The 18,965-nt window shown below is 52.0% G+C and overlaps 1 protein-coding gene across 7 annotated transcripts in view; it reads left to right on the forward strand.

Moving 5' to 3' along the window:
• SLC6A2 (solute carrier family 6 member 2) overlaps positions 1-12,422 on the forward strand; it is a 44,184-nt gene extending 31,762 nt beyond the window's left edge. For all 7 annotated transcript variants that reach the window (XM_081032924.1, XM_081032929.1, XM_081032926.1 and 4 more), the window contains exons 8-15: positions 920-1,044; positions 1,835-1,947; positions 3,212-3,340; positions 3,795-3,894; positions 4,899-4,999; positions 5,516-5,683; positions 7,398-7,469; positions 8,101-12,422. In XM_081032924.1, coding sequence (XP_080889050.1) covers positions 920-1,044; positions 1,835-1,947; positions 3,212-3,340; positions 3,795-3,894; positions 4,899-4,999; positions 5,516-5,683; positions 7,398-7,469; positions 8,101-8,124 — 832 coding nt within the window. In that variant the 3' untranslated portion in view covers positions 8,125-12,422. The remainder of the gene's footprint in view (positions 1-919; positions 1,045-1,834; positions 1,948-3,211; positions 3,341-3,794; positions 3,895-4,898; positions 5,000-5,515; positions 5,684-7,397; positions 7,470-8,100) is intronic.
• Positions 12,423-18,965: the final 6,543 nt, after the last annotated feature.

Consider the following 18,965-nt stretch of genomic DNA (forward strand, 5'->3'; position numbering starts at 1 on the left):
CCCTGTGGCTTTCACAGAAGACAGCACGGCTCGTCTGTTCATCTGATGCCCAGACAGGCAAGGGTAAAATGTCCAGGCCGGTCCTGTGAGGGGTGAGGGCCTGGCAGGGTCAGAGGTAAGACCCCGGGGTGTTAAGAAGGCTGTACACACGGGGCAGCAGTAAAGAACCAGCTCTAAGAGCTTCAGACAGCACTCAGTGCTGCCTCCTGCTGGCCGAGGGCTGTGAGCGCCTCAGACACGAGCCCAAACTGGGCCTGCCTCCATCGCTCTCTATCAGAGGCCTAAGACAGAATCACACCCCCACTGGTACAAGACAGAGTAGGATGTATGCTTAGCAGCGGGGCAAGCTCCGGGAAGGCTAAGGAAATGGGGTGATCACCCCTCTGACAAGGGATCAGCCAGTGCATGGAGGTGAGTCTGAGGTGAGCCTCGGAGGCTAGGTCTGTGACAGACGGACAGGGAATGGACGACACGCATGGCAGGGGACAGCACCAGCCAAGCCAGGGAGGTCATTTGGTTGTGGGCCAGCAAGCTGACTGTTTTGATTTGTTCAAAGAGTGCATGTTGGGGACTCATGGAAAATGAGCCTGGAAGGAAGGTTGGGTCGTCTTAGCAAAGGTCTTAAACACCTGGGTGAAAGAGGTTGAGAGGCACTGGGAGCCATGGAAAGTTTGTTGAAGAAAAAGGATGGTGACTCCATTTCCCAACAAGAATTTGATACCAGACTCTGGACTCAAGGTATTTCCTCCAGAAGTTGTTGACTTATTTCCTGACCAGTTATGGGAAGGCACTGTGCTCCAACGGGGCAGCAAGGAAACGGAAAGCATTTGAAGCTGTGAATCCTACAGATGGTCCAGTGGTCAAAGAGCAGGGTGGGGGGAGGAAGCCGACTTGAACTAACCGTGCTTCTCTCCCCCAGGGATGCCCTGCTGACCAGCACCATCAACTGTGTCACCAGCTTCGTCTCCGGGTTTGCTATCTTCTCCATCCTCGGTTACATGGCCCATGAACACAAGGTCAACATTGAGGACGTGGCCACTGAAGGTGGGTGGGCTGAGATGAGCACCCTACCCCTTTGTGGCTGCGTGGCTCTCCAGTGGCTGCAGGACTGAGTAGGCTGGACACAGAGGTTTCCAAACCACCCATGTGATGGACCCTCTCTGAGTGTGTTAGTGGGAATTCCAGGCAGCACTGGGCCCTGCGTATGTAACAGAACTTTCCTCTGAGTCTGACTGGGCAGGATGGATTTTGGAGCATCTACTCTATGCCAGCCCCATGCTGAATGCTTGACATACCTTCATTTAGTTCTCACAAGTGAGAGTGTGAACAGACCCATTTTAATGATGGGAACACTGAGACTTAGGCTATGTAAGTTGCCCAAGGTCACCCAGCTAGTGAGCAACGGTGGCAGCACTCAAGCCCTGACCAATCCCACTTCCTCCCCACTTCTTCCCATATTCTTATGGCCACAAAGAAGCTGATATCTGGGGAGGGGCTACCTCTGATGGATTCTGAGGGCCACAAGGTTTGAGAGGAAGAGGACCCCTCATGGTGTGCAGGAGGTGGGGTTCGCAGCATGTAGCCCATAGCCCCCAGGCGAGGCACTCTCTCTGCTCTGGCTGCTGGAGGCCAACCTCCTGGTAAGTACTGGGTGAACTGCGAGCTGCAGCTGGCTTCGTCTGTCGTCTTCAGGTCCTGGTTCTCTCTGTCCACCCATGACGGACCAAGTGCCATGGCTGACCTGGGGCTGGTTGGGCCTCAGCATGTTCTCCTGTCACCTGCAGCTCAGACTGACAGTCCCAGCCATTGAGGAGATTGCTGATGTTTCTTACAGGAGCCGGCCTCGTCTTCATCCTGTACCCGGAAGCCATTTCCACCCTGTCGGGATCCACGTTCTGGGCTGTCGTGTTCTTCATCATGCTCCTGGCTCTGGGAATCGACAGCTCAGTGAGTGACCCTGCTCGGGATATCCCATCCCCCCCACAGCCCCGGGCCTGACCCCACCACATACACACACACTGCTCAGCAGCAAGTTCCCACCATTGGAACCGCTGGTGAATAGTTGTTTCCAGAAGGTTCTATTTAAATGCAAACAAGGAAATAAGTCCTCGCTCAAAAAAGCGAGACTTAGGTCAAAGCCAAGCACCAATAGAAACCCACTGGAATCACGGAAACCCACACCAGAGGGACCTCAGCTGGGTAGCCCACTACTCTCCTCCTGCCGATGGGGAAACTGAATTCAGAGAGTGTGTGGAGGGAACTCCTGTTCTCGAGCCAAGCACTCTTCCCTTTATATTTCCTCATCAACAACCTACAAAAACGCTTTGCGCCTCATTTGTGTCTTAGAGTCTTTTGTTATCCACGTGTTAAGATTCAACCCACTGGCCTCTTTTGATGTCTGTGGCCATTAGTATATCCTGCCTGGAAGTCTGCAAGAAGTCATAGAGTGGGGCTGGCAAATAGGTGCCTTCTCATTGCCTTTCCTTTCCAGTTGGTAGATCTGCCAGGAGCAGTGTGTTAAGAAGGGTTCTGAGGCTGTTTCCCGACACTTGGGAAGGAGTGCTGGTTGGGATGAGCAATGTCTGCCAAGGGTAGAGGCGCCATGCATGCATGAGGCTGAGTGGTGGAAAGCATGCAGCCTGTCTGCCACCCTCGCCTTGGGGTATCACTTAAGCAAACACATGATTATTACTCAGTTGAGGCCGTAAACAATCAGTGTGCCCATAGCTGTGGGCCAGGGGGCCCTTTCACACTCTGAGAGTGGAGTTTGAGGTGACCACTTTGCTTGATAATGAGAAAGGCAGCCAGCATCCTTATGAGAAGCTGCTGCCCCAAGTTCTTGCCGCTAGAAGCCCTCCTTTGGTAGCCGTGTCCAGAAGGCCCTGATCTACTTGCAAACGTACTATATGGGAGTTTTGGCATTTTACCCCTATCTTCTCCCCAGCACCCACTCAGGCTGAGGGAGTGGAATAGGTGACAGGCACCTGTTGATTGGGGGAGACAGAGCTAACTCTTCACCCTCCCCCACGTAGTTTCTGGGCTCTGAGTTTGGTTGAGAACAGGGCAGAAGCAGGGTGAGACTCAAGAGCATTAGGGCAGCTGCCGGGGTGCCTGAGTCCCAGGCTACAGGAGGTCTGGGGGAGCCTGGGGCCTGAGACGGGGGTACTAGGCACCCCTCCTTCCTGCACCCTACCCTGCCTGGTTCCCTCAGATGGGAGGCATGGAGGCGGTCATCACGGGCCTGGCCGACGACTTCCAGGTCCTGAAGCGCCACCGGAAACTCTTCACATTTGGTGTCTCCTTCGGAACCTTCCTTCTGGCCCTGTTTTGTATCACCAAGGTGAGGAAGGGTGGGCTCTGGGTCACCTGGAGATTGTGGGGCTGCATTTCAATGGAGTCAGACGTTCGCAGCCTGGGAGCTGGGTGGCAGAGCCGGAGTGAGCTCCAGGGAACCACGGCAGGACCGGCATCCGTTGTCATCTCCCACCTCTGAGCCTGAGGCTCTCCAGGCAACCCTCTTAATGGCTTATTGCTTTGAGGGGCAGCAAAAGGCCCTTTGAGACCCATATCTCACTTTTTACTGGCTGAAATACCCACCCTCAGACCCTGTGACTCCGAAGGCCTTTGTTAGGTTGCAAATATGTAACATCCATGCAGTAGCGCCACAACCCACCGTTCTCAAACTGGGTTCTGTGTGCGTGTGACGGGGGATGGACAGGTATGTTGTGATGGATGTAACCGCCGGTGGCCATTTCCAGCCAAGGTGGCCTCAGGCTTTCTCCCTCCATGCCCAGGGTGGAATATACGTGCTGACCCTGCTGGACACGTTTGCAGCGGGGACCTCCATTCTATTTGCTGTGCTCATGGAAGCCATCGGTGTCTCCTGGTTTTACGGTACGTGCTGGGCCATGAGCGCGTGGAAAAGCCTTGGCCCCCTGTTCTCCTGGAGCCGTGTCATCTGGGGAGCAAAGGGGCTTCCATTTCCAGAGCAGTCACTGGCCGGTTCCAGCCTTGAGCCAATTCCTTATCGGGGTGGCTCTCCCAGACCTCGACTCATCTTTTCATGAACCCCCTTTAACAGGGGCCCCAAAGCCATCCACTGTCAGCTTTTAAAGAGGAGCTCAGAGGAAGCTGCCCCTCCCTGAGCCATGTAACTCATTCTAGAGTCAGGTTGCCACATGTAGCAAACACAGTACAAGACACCCAGTTACACTTGAATTTCAGATAAACAGTGCATAATTGTTTAGTATAAGCATGTCCCAAATAGTGCATGGGACGTACTTAATTAAAATATTTTTCATTGTTTATCTGAAATTTAACTGTAAGCGGTTCCCTGTGTTTTATCTGGCAAACTTAGTCTGGAGCTGAACGGGAGAACATGTTACTAAATGTCACATGTGCTGTCACTGATTGTTTTTGCCCCACGTGTCTCATCAAGTGTTAGTCCTGTTCCCACTCTTCTCCCCATCAGAAAGATTTCGGTGTGAGTCTGTGCTCTTCTACGAGACGTAAGTCAGGGCAAGGGCTGTATCCACAGTCGTCATCGTTCAGAAGAGGGAACAAGAGGAAAAGTCCAGGCTCTGGAGTCAGGCTGACCTGGCAGGATAACCTGGGACAAGTCCCCTCCCCTCCTGAGCCCTGTCTCCCTCTGAAAAACGAGTTGGGGTGGCACATGAGATGGGGTGACAAATGAGATGGGGTGACACCATCCTTGAATGTGTCCTCTCCCTTGGTCTGAACCAGCCAAGTGCCCCTCCCAGGTTTCCTAAGTGCCAGGGCTTCACTGTCTTGCCTCACTGACCTGCTCTCTGCCTGGGCCCAGACCCTCATGGGAGGGCAGCAGAGCACAGCCTGGGGCTCTGTGGCGGCCGCCGTGACAAGCCTGCCTGTGTGCGCAGGTGTGGACAGGTTCAGCAACGACATCCAGCAGATGATGGGGTTCAAGCCGGGCCTGTACTGGAGACTATGCTGGAAGTTTGTCAGCCCAGCCTTCCTCCTGGTATGTAGTGTGGCCGGCATCCCGGGAGGGGCTGTGTCCCAGGTGGGGTGTGCGGGTTTATTTGCTTCTTAGGGGAGGAGGTTCTGGGATGCAGAGTCCTGGTCGTACAGACGGGACCCTCAGGGTGCTCAGGCCTGTTGACATGTGGGGGGTGGGCTTCCCCCTCAGTGGGGTCCCCAGCCTGGGGCCAGGGCCCGGGGTGGGGGAGGGGCTGTGTGTGGCCGCCCTCGGCCCAGCTCCAAGGACACCGTTCTGCTCTTCTTTTCTCACTTCCGTTGTCTTTGTCTCCTTTTTGTGATCATCTGCTTCTTGAATTCTTCTCTTATCTCCATCTCCTTTCTCTTTCCCCGTCCTTCCTTGTGTCCACTCCCTGTAACCCGTCTCACACGCTGCTCCCCGCTTCTCTCTGATCTGCCCTGCTTCTCTCCCTCCATCCCACCCCATCCCTTTCCCCTCTCCCTTCTCCTGGTGTCCCTTCTCCACCTTCCTTCTGCCCCCCGCCCCGTGTCCCCCCAGTTTGTGGTGGTGGTGAGTGTGATCAACTTCAAGCCGCTCACCTATGACGACTACATCTTCCCGCTCTGGGCCAACTGGGTGGGCTGGGGCATCGCGCTCTCCTCTATGACCCTGGTACCCGCCTACATCGTCTACAAGTTTCTCAGCACGCGGGGCTCCGTGTGGGAGGTAAGCTCTGGGCCGGCTTCGGGACGGGTGGGGGGCAGCGTGGGAGGGGCTGTCTGAGTCGTTTCTGTCGGGGTGACAGAGGGGAGGCAGAAGGACACGGACACTAGGATCAGACAGACCCACCATGTTGACCAAGTCACGTATCCCCGTGAACCTCAGTGTCCGCATTTGTAACCTGGGGATCGTAACACGGACCTTGAAGGGGAAAAGTGTGTTTCGCAGGGTGCCTGGCAGGTGGGAGACATTCGACACGTGTTACCTGCCATTGTGTTATATGTCATGTGCACTGTATCTTCCTACTGCTGTTCCTACTGTTACTTACGTGAGAAGGTGACACTTAGCCCTGTAATCCTCGAAAGATGAATAAGGCGACAGCCTTAACTGGGCCCGTTCCCTGCCTCTTTTAGTTTGTCATGGCCCCAGCAGCCCCAATTCTCCCTGTCCGAGCTCACCGTGACCCGTGAGCTTGGCTTTTACCTGCCTCTTTCATGAACCTGAACCTGATCAGCCTAAACCAGAGATCTCCAAACTGTATTTTCTTCTCTTATATGCATTGCGTATGCACACGTATGTGGATAAGTATTGGAGAAATACCATGTTTCCCCGAGAATAAGACTGGGTCTTATATTAATTTTTGCTCCATTAGGGCTTATTTTCAAGGGATGTCTTATTTTTTCATGTACAACAATCTACGTGTAATCAAATAGTCATGTCATCTTCTTCTGGAACAGCGTCATAACGTACTAAATGTGTCCGTCTGGCTGATGATCTTAAGTGGGGCTTATTTTCAGGGTAGGTCTTATTTTTGGGGAAACACGGTAGTGCCCTTTACTCTGAAATTACATCTTCCCTCCTCTTTGGTTCTTCAGCTGCCCCGTCATTTATAAATAGTGGGATGGTCTTTCCCTAACACCCTCACTATGCAAGATACAGATTTCGTTCCTTGGTCGCTTTGTCCACTCGCTTCACAGATCATTGCTGAGGGTCTGCGCGGCCCAGGCCGTGTTCTGGGCACGGGCAGACTGTCCTGGAGCTCACATTCTAACGAGGGGACAGATGAACCAATGAGGGCATAAGGGAGCGAGCCGCACAAGAACTTAGGGCAGAGGGGCCAGGCAGGGCTGTGTCCGCGCCTCCCCCAGTTCCTTGTGGTGTGTCCGTGAGACCTAAGTCTGGGAGCCTCTGGGTCACCTGGAGAGTTCGTGTTCTATGAGCTCATCCCAGACATGGGAACCAGGACCGGCTTAAGCTTCTTACTCTTCCCATGTGGGGAGCGGGGAGGACTTCCCTCCACCTGGTTCCAGACACAGTCCCTAAGCCCAGCGGTGGCCGAGGCTGGCCCTGATCCCTGGCGGGGCCAGTCCCACCTGCTGTGCTCTCCCTGTGCTCCGGGAAGGAATCGCTCCCATCAGGGTTTATTTGTCCAATGCCTATTCCTCCCATGTGCTGTGAGCTCCTCCAAAGCACAGACTGTGTGGGTCTCCTCCACTCCAGCTCCTCCGACCGCAGCCGTTGGCTCAGTTGACATTTGCTGGATGAATGACTCACAGTAAACTGACCAGAGCGGGGCGTGCTTTGTATGGACCTCACACGCTGTCCCTGGGGGACTTCAGGGCCTAATAGCAGGTGGCCCTTCCCCGGGGGTGCCTGCTGGACCCAGGGAAGGTGTCCCTGGGTCTCACTGAGGCCTCCCCACTTCTCCGTCCTCTTACAGAGACTGGCCTATGGCATCACACCCGAGAACGAGCATCATCTGGTGGCCCAGAGGGATGTCAGGCAGTTCCAGGTGGGTGCAGCCTAGGACGTGCGGGTGGGGGCCCTGGGGAGGGTCCTAGCTGGCCCTGCTATGAGCTGGATGCCCAAGGCAGGACCACATGCCACACAGCAGAAACCCAGAGCGTTCGTGGGCAGTAGCCCACAGTGGTGTGGTGTTAGGAATAGGGGAGGGGCCCGTCCTCTGCCTCCCGCCACCTCCACTCGCCTCTCTGCTCCTTGGTGCTGGAGTGCCAGATGCCCAAACTTTGTGTAGCATTATTCTCCCACTATGAGTTGTCACCATGGAGTGTCACCAAACGAGGCTGAAGATTCCTTATCTTGAAAGAAGCACTGCAGGTACCTTAGTCACTTGGTGGCCTGAGTCCTACCTTTTTCGCCTTAAAAAACGTCCATAGTGGGGGGTGGGAGAGGGTCCCAGTGAGCCCCCTGCTTCAGAGTTGCTGTGTGACTTTTAGAAGGCTCCTTTGCCCTTTCTGGGGCTCAGTGACAGTTAGGGACTCAGCCGGCATGCTCTCTGGGGTCTTTGAAGGGAGGGGGCTGTTTTCTCCTCTGGGCTTCTTGCTGCCATTCTCAGCCGGCCCCTGGTCCTGTGCCAGGCTGGCTCGGCCCTGGCATGAAGGCCTGCCCCTCTTTCCCTGCAGTTGCAACACTGGCTGGCCATCTGAACCTGGCCCCGAGGGGGAGCCCCACCGCGCCACTGGCCAGGCACAGCCTCTGCTTCACCGCCACCGGACGCTGTCTTGGGATTCCTCTCCTGGCAGATGCTCTTCTCCACCCTCTTCCTCTCGTCCCAGTTACAAATGATTTCAGGATCTGGTTTTCCTTTACCTTCTGTTCATCGGGCCTGGGAGCTGTGAGTTTGGATTGGGAAGTCCCGAGGGAAAAGAGGCGAGGAGGGAACAGGAAAATTGACTTCTGTTGAACCTCTTTTGTTTTGGGGATGTTTCACCTACATTGAGAACTGGCCCAAGCGGAGTCCATGGCTCGGGCAGAATTCCCCACCATGTGTGTCTTTTGGGCCACAGAAGAAATCCTCAGTCCACCCGCTGAAGGGAGGGTGCTGCTCTTGGTCAGACACCAGGAAACCAAATGCTAAGAAAAAGTCCAGCTGAGTTTTTTTTGTTTTTGTGGGGGGTACATGGATCTTGCCCCTCCTGCCCTCTCTCCCCAGTTGCCCTCTGGTGTCTGAACCGTGGTCTGGGAGGTTGGCTTCACCTGTCCCTGTCGTGAAGCAATGTTTTGGGGGATCGCGAGCAGAAACCGTCTTAGTTATTTTTCACTTTCACTAACCTGAGTCTGATTTGTGTGTTCTGGAACATTCTTTCGGCTTCTGGTGGTCAGATGGTCCAGAGCCATGGGTGTCCGGGGAAAAATGTAGAGGAGCCCGTGAAGCGAGCCCCAGTGAGCAGGTTTTACAGAAGTGCCAGACAAGCTCATAGAGGCCACATGTAGGTCTCGCTCTGTCAGGCTCGTGGAGCGCAGAAACCTATCTCTGGCCTTCCAGGGAACCCAGCGAGGTCAGGTGTGTTTCTGCTGTCCTCATGAGACCAGCTGGGTTCCCAAGGGCAGCCTGACAGCCTGCCTATTAATGTATTGTTCATGGATACCTGAGAAGTCTTCCCCTGGGAATCCCACCAGCACGACCCAGGGGTCCTGAGTGCTGGAGAGTTGGCCCTGAAAGCTCCCTTTGTCTTTCATCATGGACTAGACTCAGCACCTTCCAGGGCAGGGTGGTACCAAGCAACCTGGTCACTGAGGTTGAGGGGACAATATTCTGAGCTGACAGAACAGGTTAGTAGCGGTGGTTGCGGAGAATTTCTCGCTTGACTTCTGATACAGATTCCCAAGTGATGCCCTCTGGTGGTGGTGGTGGCTAGTTTCAGTTCCTTCGGAAAGTTGGTGGCATCTAGTTAGGGTTTCTGTTCATGGTTTGAGTCTCTTACAACCTCGTTGTAAACCTAGACTTTGTAGGTTCTTACTGTGAATGTGGGAGCCCCTGTTGCAGAATCCTGGGGAGAAAAGGAAGCCTCTTCACTTCCATTGGGAGTGAAGGGAGACAAACAACCAGAAGGTGCTTTGCATAAACTGAGCCTGATGGATCCATCGATCGATCCTGCCATCTGTGGAAGAAGGTTACGTGAGCGCCAGCTGGGGGCAGGAAGATGATTTTCTGCTGAGTCAGGGGCCTTGGGTCATTCTTTGGAGAAAAGAGGGAAATCAGGAGACTTTTTTGATCTTTCCATATAAAAAGACCAGTTCAAAGTCTGAGGCAACCGAAGAGTCAGGTAGGGCCTGAGGGCATCCTAGGGAGTGGAATAGTGAGGTGGGGTCTGGGAGATGAGAACAGGGTGACCTGTCACTGCTGGAATCTGGCCCTGTAAGTGACTGCAAATCCTCCCAGGAAGGGTAATTCCTCTCTAGCTCACATTTTTTTTTGCAAAGCACTTTCACCCACATCGCTTCCCATCTACCCAGTAAGGACTGCAGGGCTGGTGTCTCTCTCCCCATTTCCTAGGTGAGAAAACAAAGACCCAACATCGCAGTTTCCCAGCTACTAAGGGATCCAATCCGACCCTCAAGTCAGATGTCCTCTCAGCCCACAGCGCTTTGAAATTCCCTGCTCAGTATGGTTGACCCCACCCAGGGCTGTCCTTACAAATAAACAAAAATGCAGTCAAGGGGCCAAGGAGTATTTCTTCACAAAGAACAATGTGTTGGAAGAAGGGGAGAGGGGAGAGGATGTAATTTACTCTTCTCTAGCTGGTTGCCCAAGAGGAAATGATTTAGCTGCTCTCCTTTGATGAAAAGAATCACTCTGGAACAGTGGGACATGAAAAGCTGAGTCTACTTGGCTGAAAGGAGAGCAAAGAGTCAGGGAAACGTGTGTGTTAGAACAGGGACACACTTCAGAGAGAGCCTGCAGTTTGCCCTCTCCACCTGCATGTGGCCCTTGTGCCTCCGTCATTTGTCCCAGAGGCAAATCAGAGATATGGAGCTAGCTGAACCAACGGCCAACCAATGCAATGGTGCTGCCTTGTGGAGGAATTTGGCTCCTGTGCCTGGGGTCGGGGGGACCTGGCCCCTAGCCCAGGATCCCTGGGGAGGTGGGGGACCCTGGAAGCCCTTGGATGTTCTCGTGCAGGTGCTGGGAGACCTCTGGGCTCATCTACCCACGCTCAATGGAGAGGGAGTTCGCGCTGTATCTTAAGTGATGTTTGATTTCTTTTTTCCAGCTTCTTTGTTAGTAGCAGAGGTTACCCGGGGAAAGGGTGCTCCTGTGTACTATATATAATGCACTTTTGATATTTTACCAGATTTTGAGAGAATTATTATTTTCCATGAAATGTAAAAGATGTGTTTAAGGCCATCGCGTTAACACCTACTCAATGTCTAGCTAGTTATCATCCACCTGTTAGTCGGTCTTCACTCAAGAGGCAAATGAGAGTAAAGGTGAAAGGAGTAGCCAGCCCTTGCCAAATATCCTGCCAATTAAACGTCCCCAAAGCTGCCTTAATTCTCAGAGGGGGTTCCTGCCCGGGTGGAAATGAGTCTCTTGCTGTAGGATCCACTTTGCAGCCCTTGTAACGTGAGACTGAAGCAGTCTTACCAAAGAAGTCATTTCTTAGTAAAGAAGCCCACCATGCTCATTTCATTTGTTTATTTATTTCTTCTGAAAGCCATGGAATGGAGAACAGAAAGGGTGTGAGGTGCGATGGAAACAGCACAGCAGTTAGAGTTGCACAGACCTGGGTCTGCAGTGGACTGGCTGGGTTCCTGTTGAGAGTGGCTTCATCTCTTTGAACTTCATAGTTCTTTGTCTGTAAAAACAGGGGTTGGGTCAGATAATCAAAGGTCCATCCAATTAAAAACAACAAGAATATCTCCATGACAATGTTCTCATGCTAAGTTTATAGCGAAGGAAGCCCATCGTTTATGATAGGACTTCCAGAAGGATCTGGTGACTAATAATCTGTGGAGCAGAGAAATCCCAGATTTCTGGCCTCCAGCACTTTAAATTTTTTGGACCTTCAGTACTTCTTCTTTCTCCAGTATTTCTTCAACTGGTGCCAGAAACACTTCGTATTTAAAAAATAAAGTCCAGGGGCCGAGTTGGTTAGAGCGCAAGCTCCGGGCAACAGGGTTGCCGGTTCAATTCCCACATGGGCCAGCGAGCTGTGCCCTCCACAACTAGATTGAAGACAACAAGTTGCCGTTGAGCTTCCGGAGGGGCGGGCCCAATGGTTCAGTTGATTAGAACAGTCTCTCAACAAGGCTGCTGATTCAATTCCCATATGGGCCAGCATACTGCGCCCTCCGCAACAAGAGTGAAGTCAATGAGCTGCCACTCAGCTCCTGAGCGGCCAGATAGCTCAGTTGGTTAGAGCGTGGGCTCTCAACCACAAGGTTGCCGGTTCGACTCCCATAAGGGATGGTGGGCTGCGCCCCCTGCAACCAACAATGGCAACTGGACCTGGAGCTGAACTGCACCCTCCACAACTAAGATTGAAAGAACAACAACTTGACTTGGATGGAACTGATGGGTCCTGGGAAAAACACACTGTTCCCCAATAAAATCCTGTTCCCCTTCTCCAATAACAATAACTTTTAAAAATCTTTAAAATAAAGTCCAACCCTTTTGTTTTGAAGATTTTGAAGGAAACATGTTGTCATGCCCTTGTAAGTCCCAGGACCCACAGGTCTGTGGATAGGGCAGCAAAACTGCTGCAATCAAGAAATCACCAAAATGCTGGCATGTGAACTTGATCTTGGGGTGCCCACCCCCATTCCTCTGTTTCTCTACTTCTGTGTAAATAAGGACTGTTTCAATGGTGCCGTCTCTGTGTCATGGACTGTTCCAATGTCATGCAGATTTCTATATCTGGTGTGGATTTGTTTTACAGGCTGTTCTCTTCATGGAAAAAATAACTGTACAGAATGATAAAGGATATTTCCTGTGCCCTGTATCTGGTAGTGAAGTCCTTTCTGCCATGGAAGGTAAAACGCTACAAATTATATAGGGCAAATGTGTTTGTCCAGGATCATCCCCCAGCTAGTAAAGAAGAGCTTCTGGTCATAGTGGCCCACCTTTCACCCAAGTAACTACGTGTATATTTATAACCCATGATGCAGGAGACTGAAGGCAGTTAAATCTATAATCCTAGCTCTGAGATTGACACATATTTTTATTGAAATAGAAAGTAGATACCATATGATACCAGGTTAGTTGTCTAGTTTTGCTTTTTAATTTCTAGGGATGGATTTCTCCATCACCCTACATTATGATGACTTTTCATTTTAACCCACGTCACATCAAATATGTCATTTGTGTTTTAGACAATCATCCTGCAAGCTAGGCAGCACCAAGAACAAAGTACCCACTGGACATATGAGGAAATTGAGGGTTGGGGTTGAGAAATGACCCACCCAAGGTCACACAGCCACTGAAGGACAAAGTCCATGCTCCCTCATTGTGTTTGGTGCCTTCTGGAAGTGAGCTATGAGGGAGCTAGCACAATGATGAGTAATTCACACTAAAATGTGAATGACTGCCTTTCTAGGCAGACGCTGATAGAGGTGGGAGCTGCTACCTTTCCTTAACCTACAGATTCAGTGCAGGGGTTGGCAAACATTTTTTTATACAGATCTCTGTCACAACTACTCAATCTATTGTTGCAGCATGAAAGTGGCTGTATTTAGAAAACAGGTAGCAGGCTGGACTAGGCCTGTGGTCTGCCCTGATTTGATGGGTTTGGAGTCAGACTTGACCTAACTTTGGATCCCAGCTCTACCACTTGCTGCTCTGGAACCTTGGACAAAGTTACATAAAACCTCTTGATACGGTGCCGGCTGCCTGCCGCTTGGAAAAGGTAATAGTTAAACATCGAGAGACATGATTGGTGGAAAGAAAAACAGGTTTATTCAGAATGCCGGCATTCTGGGAGGATGGTGGACCCCTGTCCAAAGTCCATCTCCCCGTTCCTAGACCAGTCAGAAGGTTTTATAGGCAGGTAAGTGGGAAAGAACCATGGAAAGTAGGCCTCAGGGCTAATAGTTGAGAAGTCGTCTCCTGGGGTCTTCTGAGACCTCAGATCTGCCTCAGTGGTGTCCCAAATCTCATTGTCTGTAGCCATCTGCCAAAAACTGCTAGGGAGTTGTGATCTTGGGTCCTGACTTCTGGGCGCCTGAGGATTAAAGAAACTGCTCTTTTCAGGTTAAGATGTTTGTTCATTAACGAGGTGCAGGTAAGTCTTGAAAAAGGGAACAGAGTTCTTCAGTTAGTCAGTGGGAGGAGAAACAAAAAGGAAACAGCTGACTATCAGGATGGATCCAACTGCAAACTCGCTACGTTTAATTACATTGTCGATCTACCAAATTTTACCCTTGCACTCTGAGGTGTTCTTGTTTCTGAAGACTGGGAAGAAGACTGCAGGAGAGAGCTGTCAGGACGGTCAGACGAGACGCTGTGCCCTGACAACTACCTCCCCGCAGGGCCTGGACACACATCTGGTCTCTGTCACTCGCAGTGTGAAAACCTGGGCAAGGTACTTCCCTGCCTTTGCCTCAGGCTATCGACTATCGATATGGGCGGGAAAGACACCCTCAGAGATCATGGGGAGGATTCAGCATAGTATTTGTTATTGCCTTTGCTACCTATCAGCTACATAATGAACTGTTTCCTCTTCTTCTCACTCATCGCTACCCATTGCAAAGGCAGCCCAGCTACTGCTGTGTTTTCATGTAACCAAAACTGTCTCTGTCCCCTTGTCTCCTCCTTAAGATGGTGTCCCTGGGGTTTGAATTTGGACGTGAGTAGCCAAATCCAAGTGTCCCTGGGCCCGAGTATATGAGAACTCCTGGGTAGAAAATTCAAGCTTTGGGGAATAGCTGTCTCCACGGCCCTTGCCAGGCGCAGACACCTCCTGCAGGCCTGCATGCCCCATACCCCCTCCACATCAGCTCTCAGGCTGCTAGCAAGGGCATGCTTCTCCACCTGGGCCACGTGTCAGGCAGGGCCTGACCTCCGCTGTGACCCAGAGGAGGAGATGGAATTGGGGTGACCAGAGACTCCTGAAAGAGCTGGCAACTACCTGGCTTCTGGTGTCCTATGTATCAGCTACTGGTTCTGTCAGCCTCCAGCCTGGGAGGGCCTGAGCTGGGCCAGACTAGCAGGGTATGAGGTAAGGGGTCGGGCTGCAGGAAATCAAGGGAGGCTATCTTTGTCCCCAGAGAAGGCCCCAGCAAGTCCCATGGCCTGGACACATCCAGCACTACAGAGCCACGGTTTTTGCGAGAGAATGGCTTATGAGGGGGGACAGCCCCACATTCCCTGCAGCTTCAAGCTCTAGCCCAGAGTCCCAACCTAGGATGGCAGGCTCAGCATCAGAAGAGTTGAGGCCTGAAGCAAGCCCAGCCCCTGGTGTCACGTGGGGTCTCAGCTCCCGCTCCCCACACAAGAATATAGGATATAGTGAGGCCAAAAAGGAACACGCGCGGAGCCATAGATGGGGGAGTCATACCACTATGGTCTTGCTGGCGGCTGGGTGGAGACACAGGAAGCAGGAGCCGCACTGTCATGCAGGGCGGCTGCGGGGTCTCTGGTCCCACTCCTCACATAAGAACGCAGGATGTGGCTAGGCCAAAAAGGAACACCCACAGAGCCATAGATGGGGGAGTCATACCACTATAGTCTTGCTGGCAGCACTATAGTTTCATTGGAGGCTGGATCCACATTGTCCGCAACCCACCATCCTAACTGCAATCTCCCTGGCGGCTGGGCTGGAGACACAGGAGGCAGGAGCCACACTGTTCGCAACCCTCACTGCTCTGCTTGCAGGCTCAGCCACCATCTTCTTGCTAGCCCCATGTTCTGCTAGCTCAGTCACAGCAGTTATATTAGTGGCCAATGCCTCGTTGGTCACAGCTGAGGGCCAACTAGCCACAGCTGCTGGCCATCCAGTCACAGTTGATGGCCATTTACTACCTGAGCCAGCACCTTTCCTTGCGAGGCCGAGAGCCTGGAAACTGCACTCCTGGCTCTGTGCCCACACGCACAATCCGCAACCTGCCGTCCGCTTCTCTACAAGCAACGCCCCTCTTACTAGCTGCAATCCGCCTTCCGCTTCTCTGCCAACCAACCCACCAACCAACCCCACTGCCAGCGTAGCCACGGCAGTTATATCAGTGGCTATTGGCTAACCACTAACAGCTGATGGCCACCCAGCCACAGAGGATGGTCATCTGATTACAGCTGATGGCCATTTAATCACCAAGCCAGCACCTTTCCACGTGAGGCCGAGAGCCTGGAAACTGCTCTCTGGGACTCTGTCCCCACACCAGGTCACCGTGGGGCTGGTGCAGACTTGACAGCCACAGTCAGCCCAACAAAAGGGTATCTGCCTGCTGCGCACCCCAAGCCCATTCCCAGGTCCGTGCTAAATTTCTGTTCCTGCACCATAGCCCCCAAACTCCCCTGGTAGTTGCCATTAAACCCTGATCCTCATCTCCAGTCACTTAATGGTAACAATACCCTCTCAGTGGAGACGAGGGAGTGTGCAGGGCTGATGTTGGAGGCACACCCATTTCAGAGATGCAGAAGGACATTGCAACACTGACATTTCAGATGAGCCACACAGCAGATCAGAGAGAGGCAGAGCCAAGATTAGAATTATTAGGTAGGCAATTACATTTATAGGGGGCCCCACTGGAACTGGGGGGAACTAGAAGGGAAACAGGGTGCAAGGAGTACCTGGCTTTGCTGAAAGAGAGAACGGGGCCCTCCCTGTCTCACAAGCCATGGATCCGCAGTACTGAGCCTTCAGCATCAGCACCTTGGACAAAGCCAAGCACTGAGTGGACGGTCCACGAGCAAACACGGGCGTGTCCACCTGTGGCCACTCTTCCTAGTGCTTTACTGATCGCAACTCCCGGAGTCCTCCTAATGAATCCATAAGGCGGTGTTATCATCCCCATTTACAAGTGGGGGGAACTGAGACACACAGAGATGAAATAACTTACTAGTTGGTGAGACTGGGCTTTGAACCCAAGAAGCCTGGTTCCAGTCTGTGCTCTTACTCGTTCTGATTCGCCATCTCCCCTGGTCCCTAGCCATACAGACATGACATGGCCCAGCTGGTAGGGGCACAGGTCCTCAACTAGTACCAACACCCTCTTCATGATATTTATATAAAAATAAACATTTTTATTTACATATACATATATGTAATCTGTACATACACATGTATGTGTGTATGCATATGCATGCTTAAATATTATATATGCATTATATATAAATGCATATATATATAATGCATATATATTTAAATGTATATAAATTTAAGTGCTTACAGTGTGCTGGGATACAAAAGACTTGCCCCTGGCCACATAGTATTAAGAGGGAGTCCATCTTGAACAGAGGTCTCCTCTCTCCCAGAGGAAGCACATTTGCTGGCTTTCTGCAGACATACCCCAAGCTCATGCTCTCTGGTTCTATAGGCCAGATCCAGGTTCCTGGGCTCACTATCCAGAAGCATAGAGATTACACACATACATGTTAGGATGACAAGGCATCCTTGCTTCCGGAGGACTTTAGTGAGAGCCTCCAACTGGACAAGCCCAGGAGTCTGGGACGGCCCCGGAGGCGCTTCAGAAAGTCATCGAGACTTTCCTGTTCTGCCGTCCATAGCATGTGGTTTTCATGCTCGTGGAGAAAAAATGGCTAATCCACCTATAGGAAGGATGGAAATAAAGAGAAAAGGAAAAGGGAAGAGGCCGGCTTAGTCGTTTCTCTTCACTCTGGAGAAAAGGAGTTTTCTTAGAACCCCACCCAGATGTCTGCCTGTATCTCATGGCCCAGATTCATGTATCCTGGTAACCTCTGGAATTTGTAACTGGGAACATCGTTGCCCTGGACAGAATCAGGGTTCTCTCAGGAAGAGGACACGGGAGGACGCTGGTCCTTGCCTCCCTTCCCATGGCTTCCTCCCCCCTGAATTCCATCATCTGCTGACAACAGGGGCCATTGTGGAAAGTACCAAGGCCTGAATGGCCGTATAAAGGCTTCTGTGTCCTGTGGGCTGATATCAGTTACACTGTTGGGCTCATGTGAAGGACTCAGGTCTTGTGGGGTGAGGACAGACAGACCCGGCGTTAGCGTTCCCAGAGGCCCCTGTCAGCCAGCTGAGCCGCTATGTATTCTGCTGAGCAAGCATTTCTGCCTACTCCAGGGTATCTCTCCCCTTCTCTGCCCTGACAGAAGCAGCTGATTCAAATAAGTTATGGGCACTGTAGCCAGCAGGGGCACCAGCGCACACTTCTGTGGCCAGGCAGAGAGAGAGGAAAGCCTGGAAGACTAGGGCCCTTTGTTCTCTGGACCCGTCTCACAGCTGATTTGAACCCTCAACACTTCCCTGAACCAGGGAGCTGAGAGCTGGCACACCATCACTCCTGCCATATTTTATTGTCAAAGCAAGTCAAGAGGCGAGCCCAGACTCTGAATGAGTAAGCAGCTGTGGTCATTCACATGGACCATTCTGGTCTATAGGTGGTGACTGGGGGCAGGGAGACCAGAAAGGAATCTTAGACCAGCCCAGCTGACAGGCAAAGGACAGCACCTTCACAGAGAAATGCTATGTGAGTGGAGCTTCCTGTGCATTCCCCAGGTGCCAGGAAGTGGATCGGTTTTGTCTTGGAGGCTGGAGAGCCTACCTGGGCCAGAGGATTTAATTTCAGTTTGAAGAAGGAGTAAGATCTGGGAAGCTCTCACCCACACAACTCCTGCATGGCTGGGACTCTGGAACCAACAAGAGGCCAGAGTGGATGCTGTCCCTGGTTGTGTGAGCACAGGCATAGCCAGTGCTACTGTGTTTCCCCGAAAACAAGACCCAGCCGGACAATCAGCTCTAATGCGTCTTTGGGAGCAAAAATTAATATATGACCCGGTCTTATTTTACTGTAAGACTGGGTATAATATAATATAAGATACCCGGTCTTATTAATTTTTGCTCCAAAAAGATGCATTAGAGATAGGCCAAGACCTAGCTGATTGTCCAGCTAGGTCTTATTTTCAGGGAAACACCGTATTTGGGGCACCTCGCTGGGCGTCTTGGCCTGGGGTGGCCTCTGGGCTCCATCCTTGAAGCAGGCGTGGCTACATAGAAAGTGTCCACAAGAGGGCAGCAGAGAACCATCAGCCAAACGGGGAGGTGCCATTAGCTCTCAGGATAAGCACAGACAAGGATTTTTAAACTCTGTGCTGGGCAGGAAGGAAAGATTGCTTTGCACTCACGGATTCAGGCTCTGGAGCCAGACTGCCGAGGTTCATATCCCAGCTCTGTCACTAGGGCTGGCTTCATGGGAGGATGACACCTGTGCAGACACACACACACACACACACACACACACTGCTCTGGGAAGGGTTCCAGGCTCCACCGTGACTTTAATGCTCTGCTGTCATCATCTTAAATTCTTAAAATTTTAAAAAATAAGGTGTGCTGGGGTTTTGTTTGTT

Source organism: Rhinolophus hipposideros (genome assembly GCF_964194185.1).
Source record: "Rhinolophus hipposideros genome assembly, chromosome: 21".
In the NCBI taxonomy this organism is placed as follows: domain Eukaryota; kingdom Metazoa; phylum Chordata; class Mammalia; order Chiroptera; family Rhinolophidae; genus Rhinolophus; species Rhinolophus hipposideros.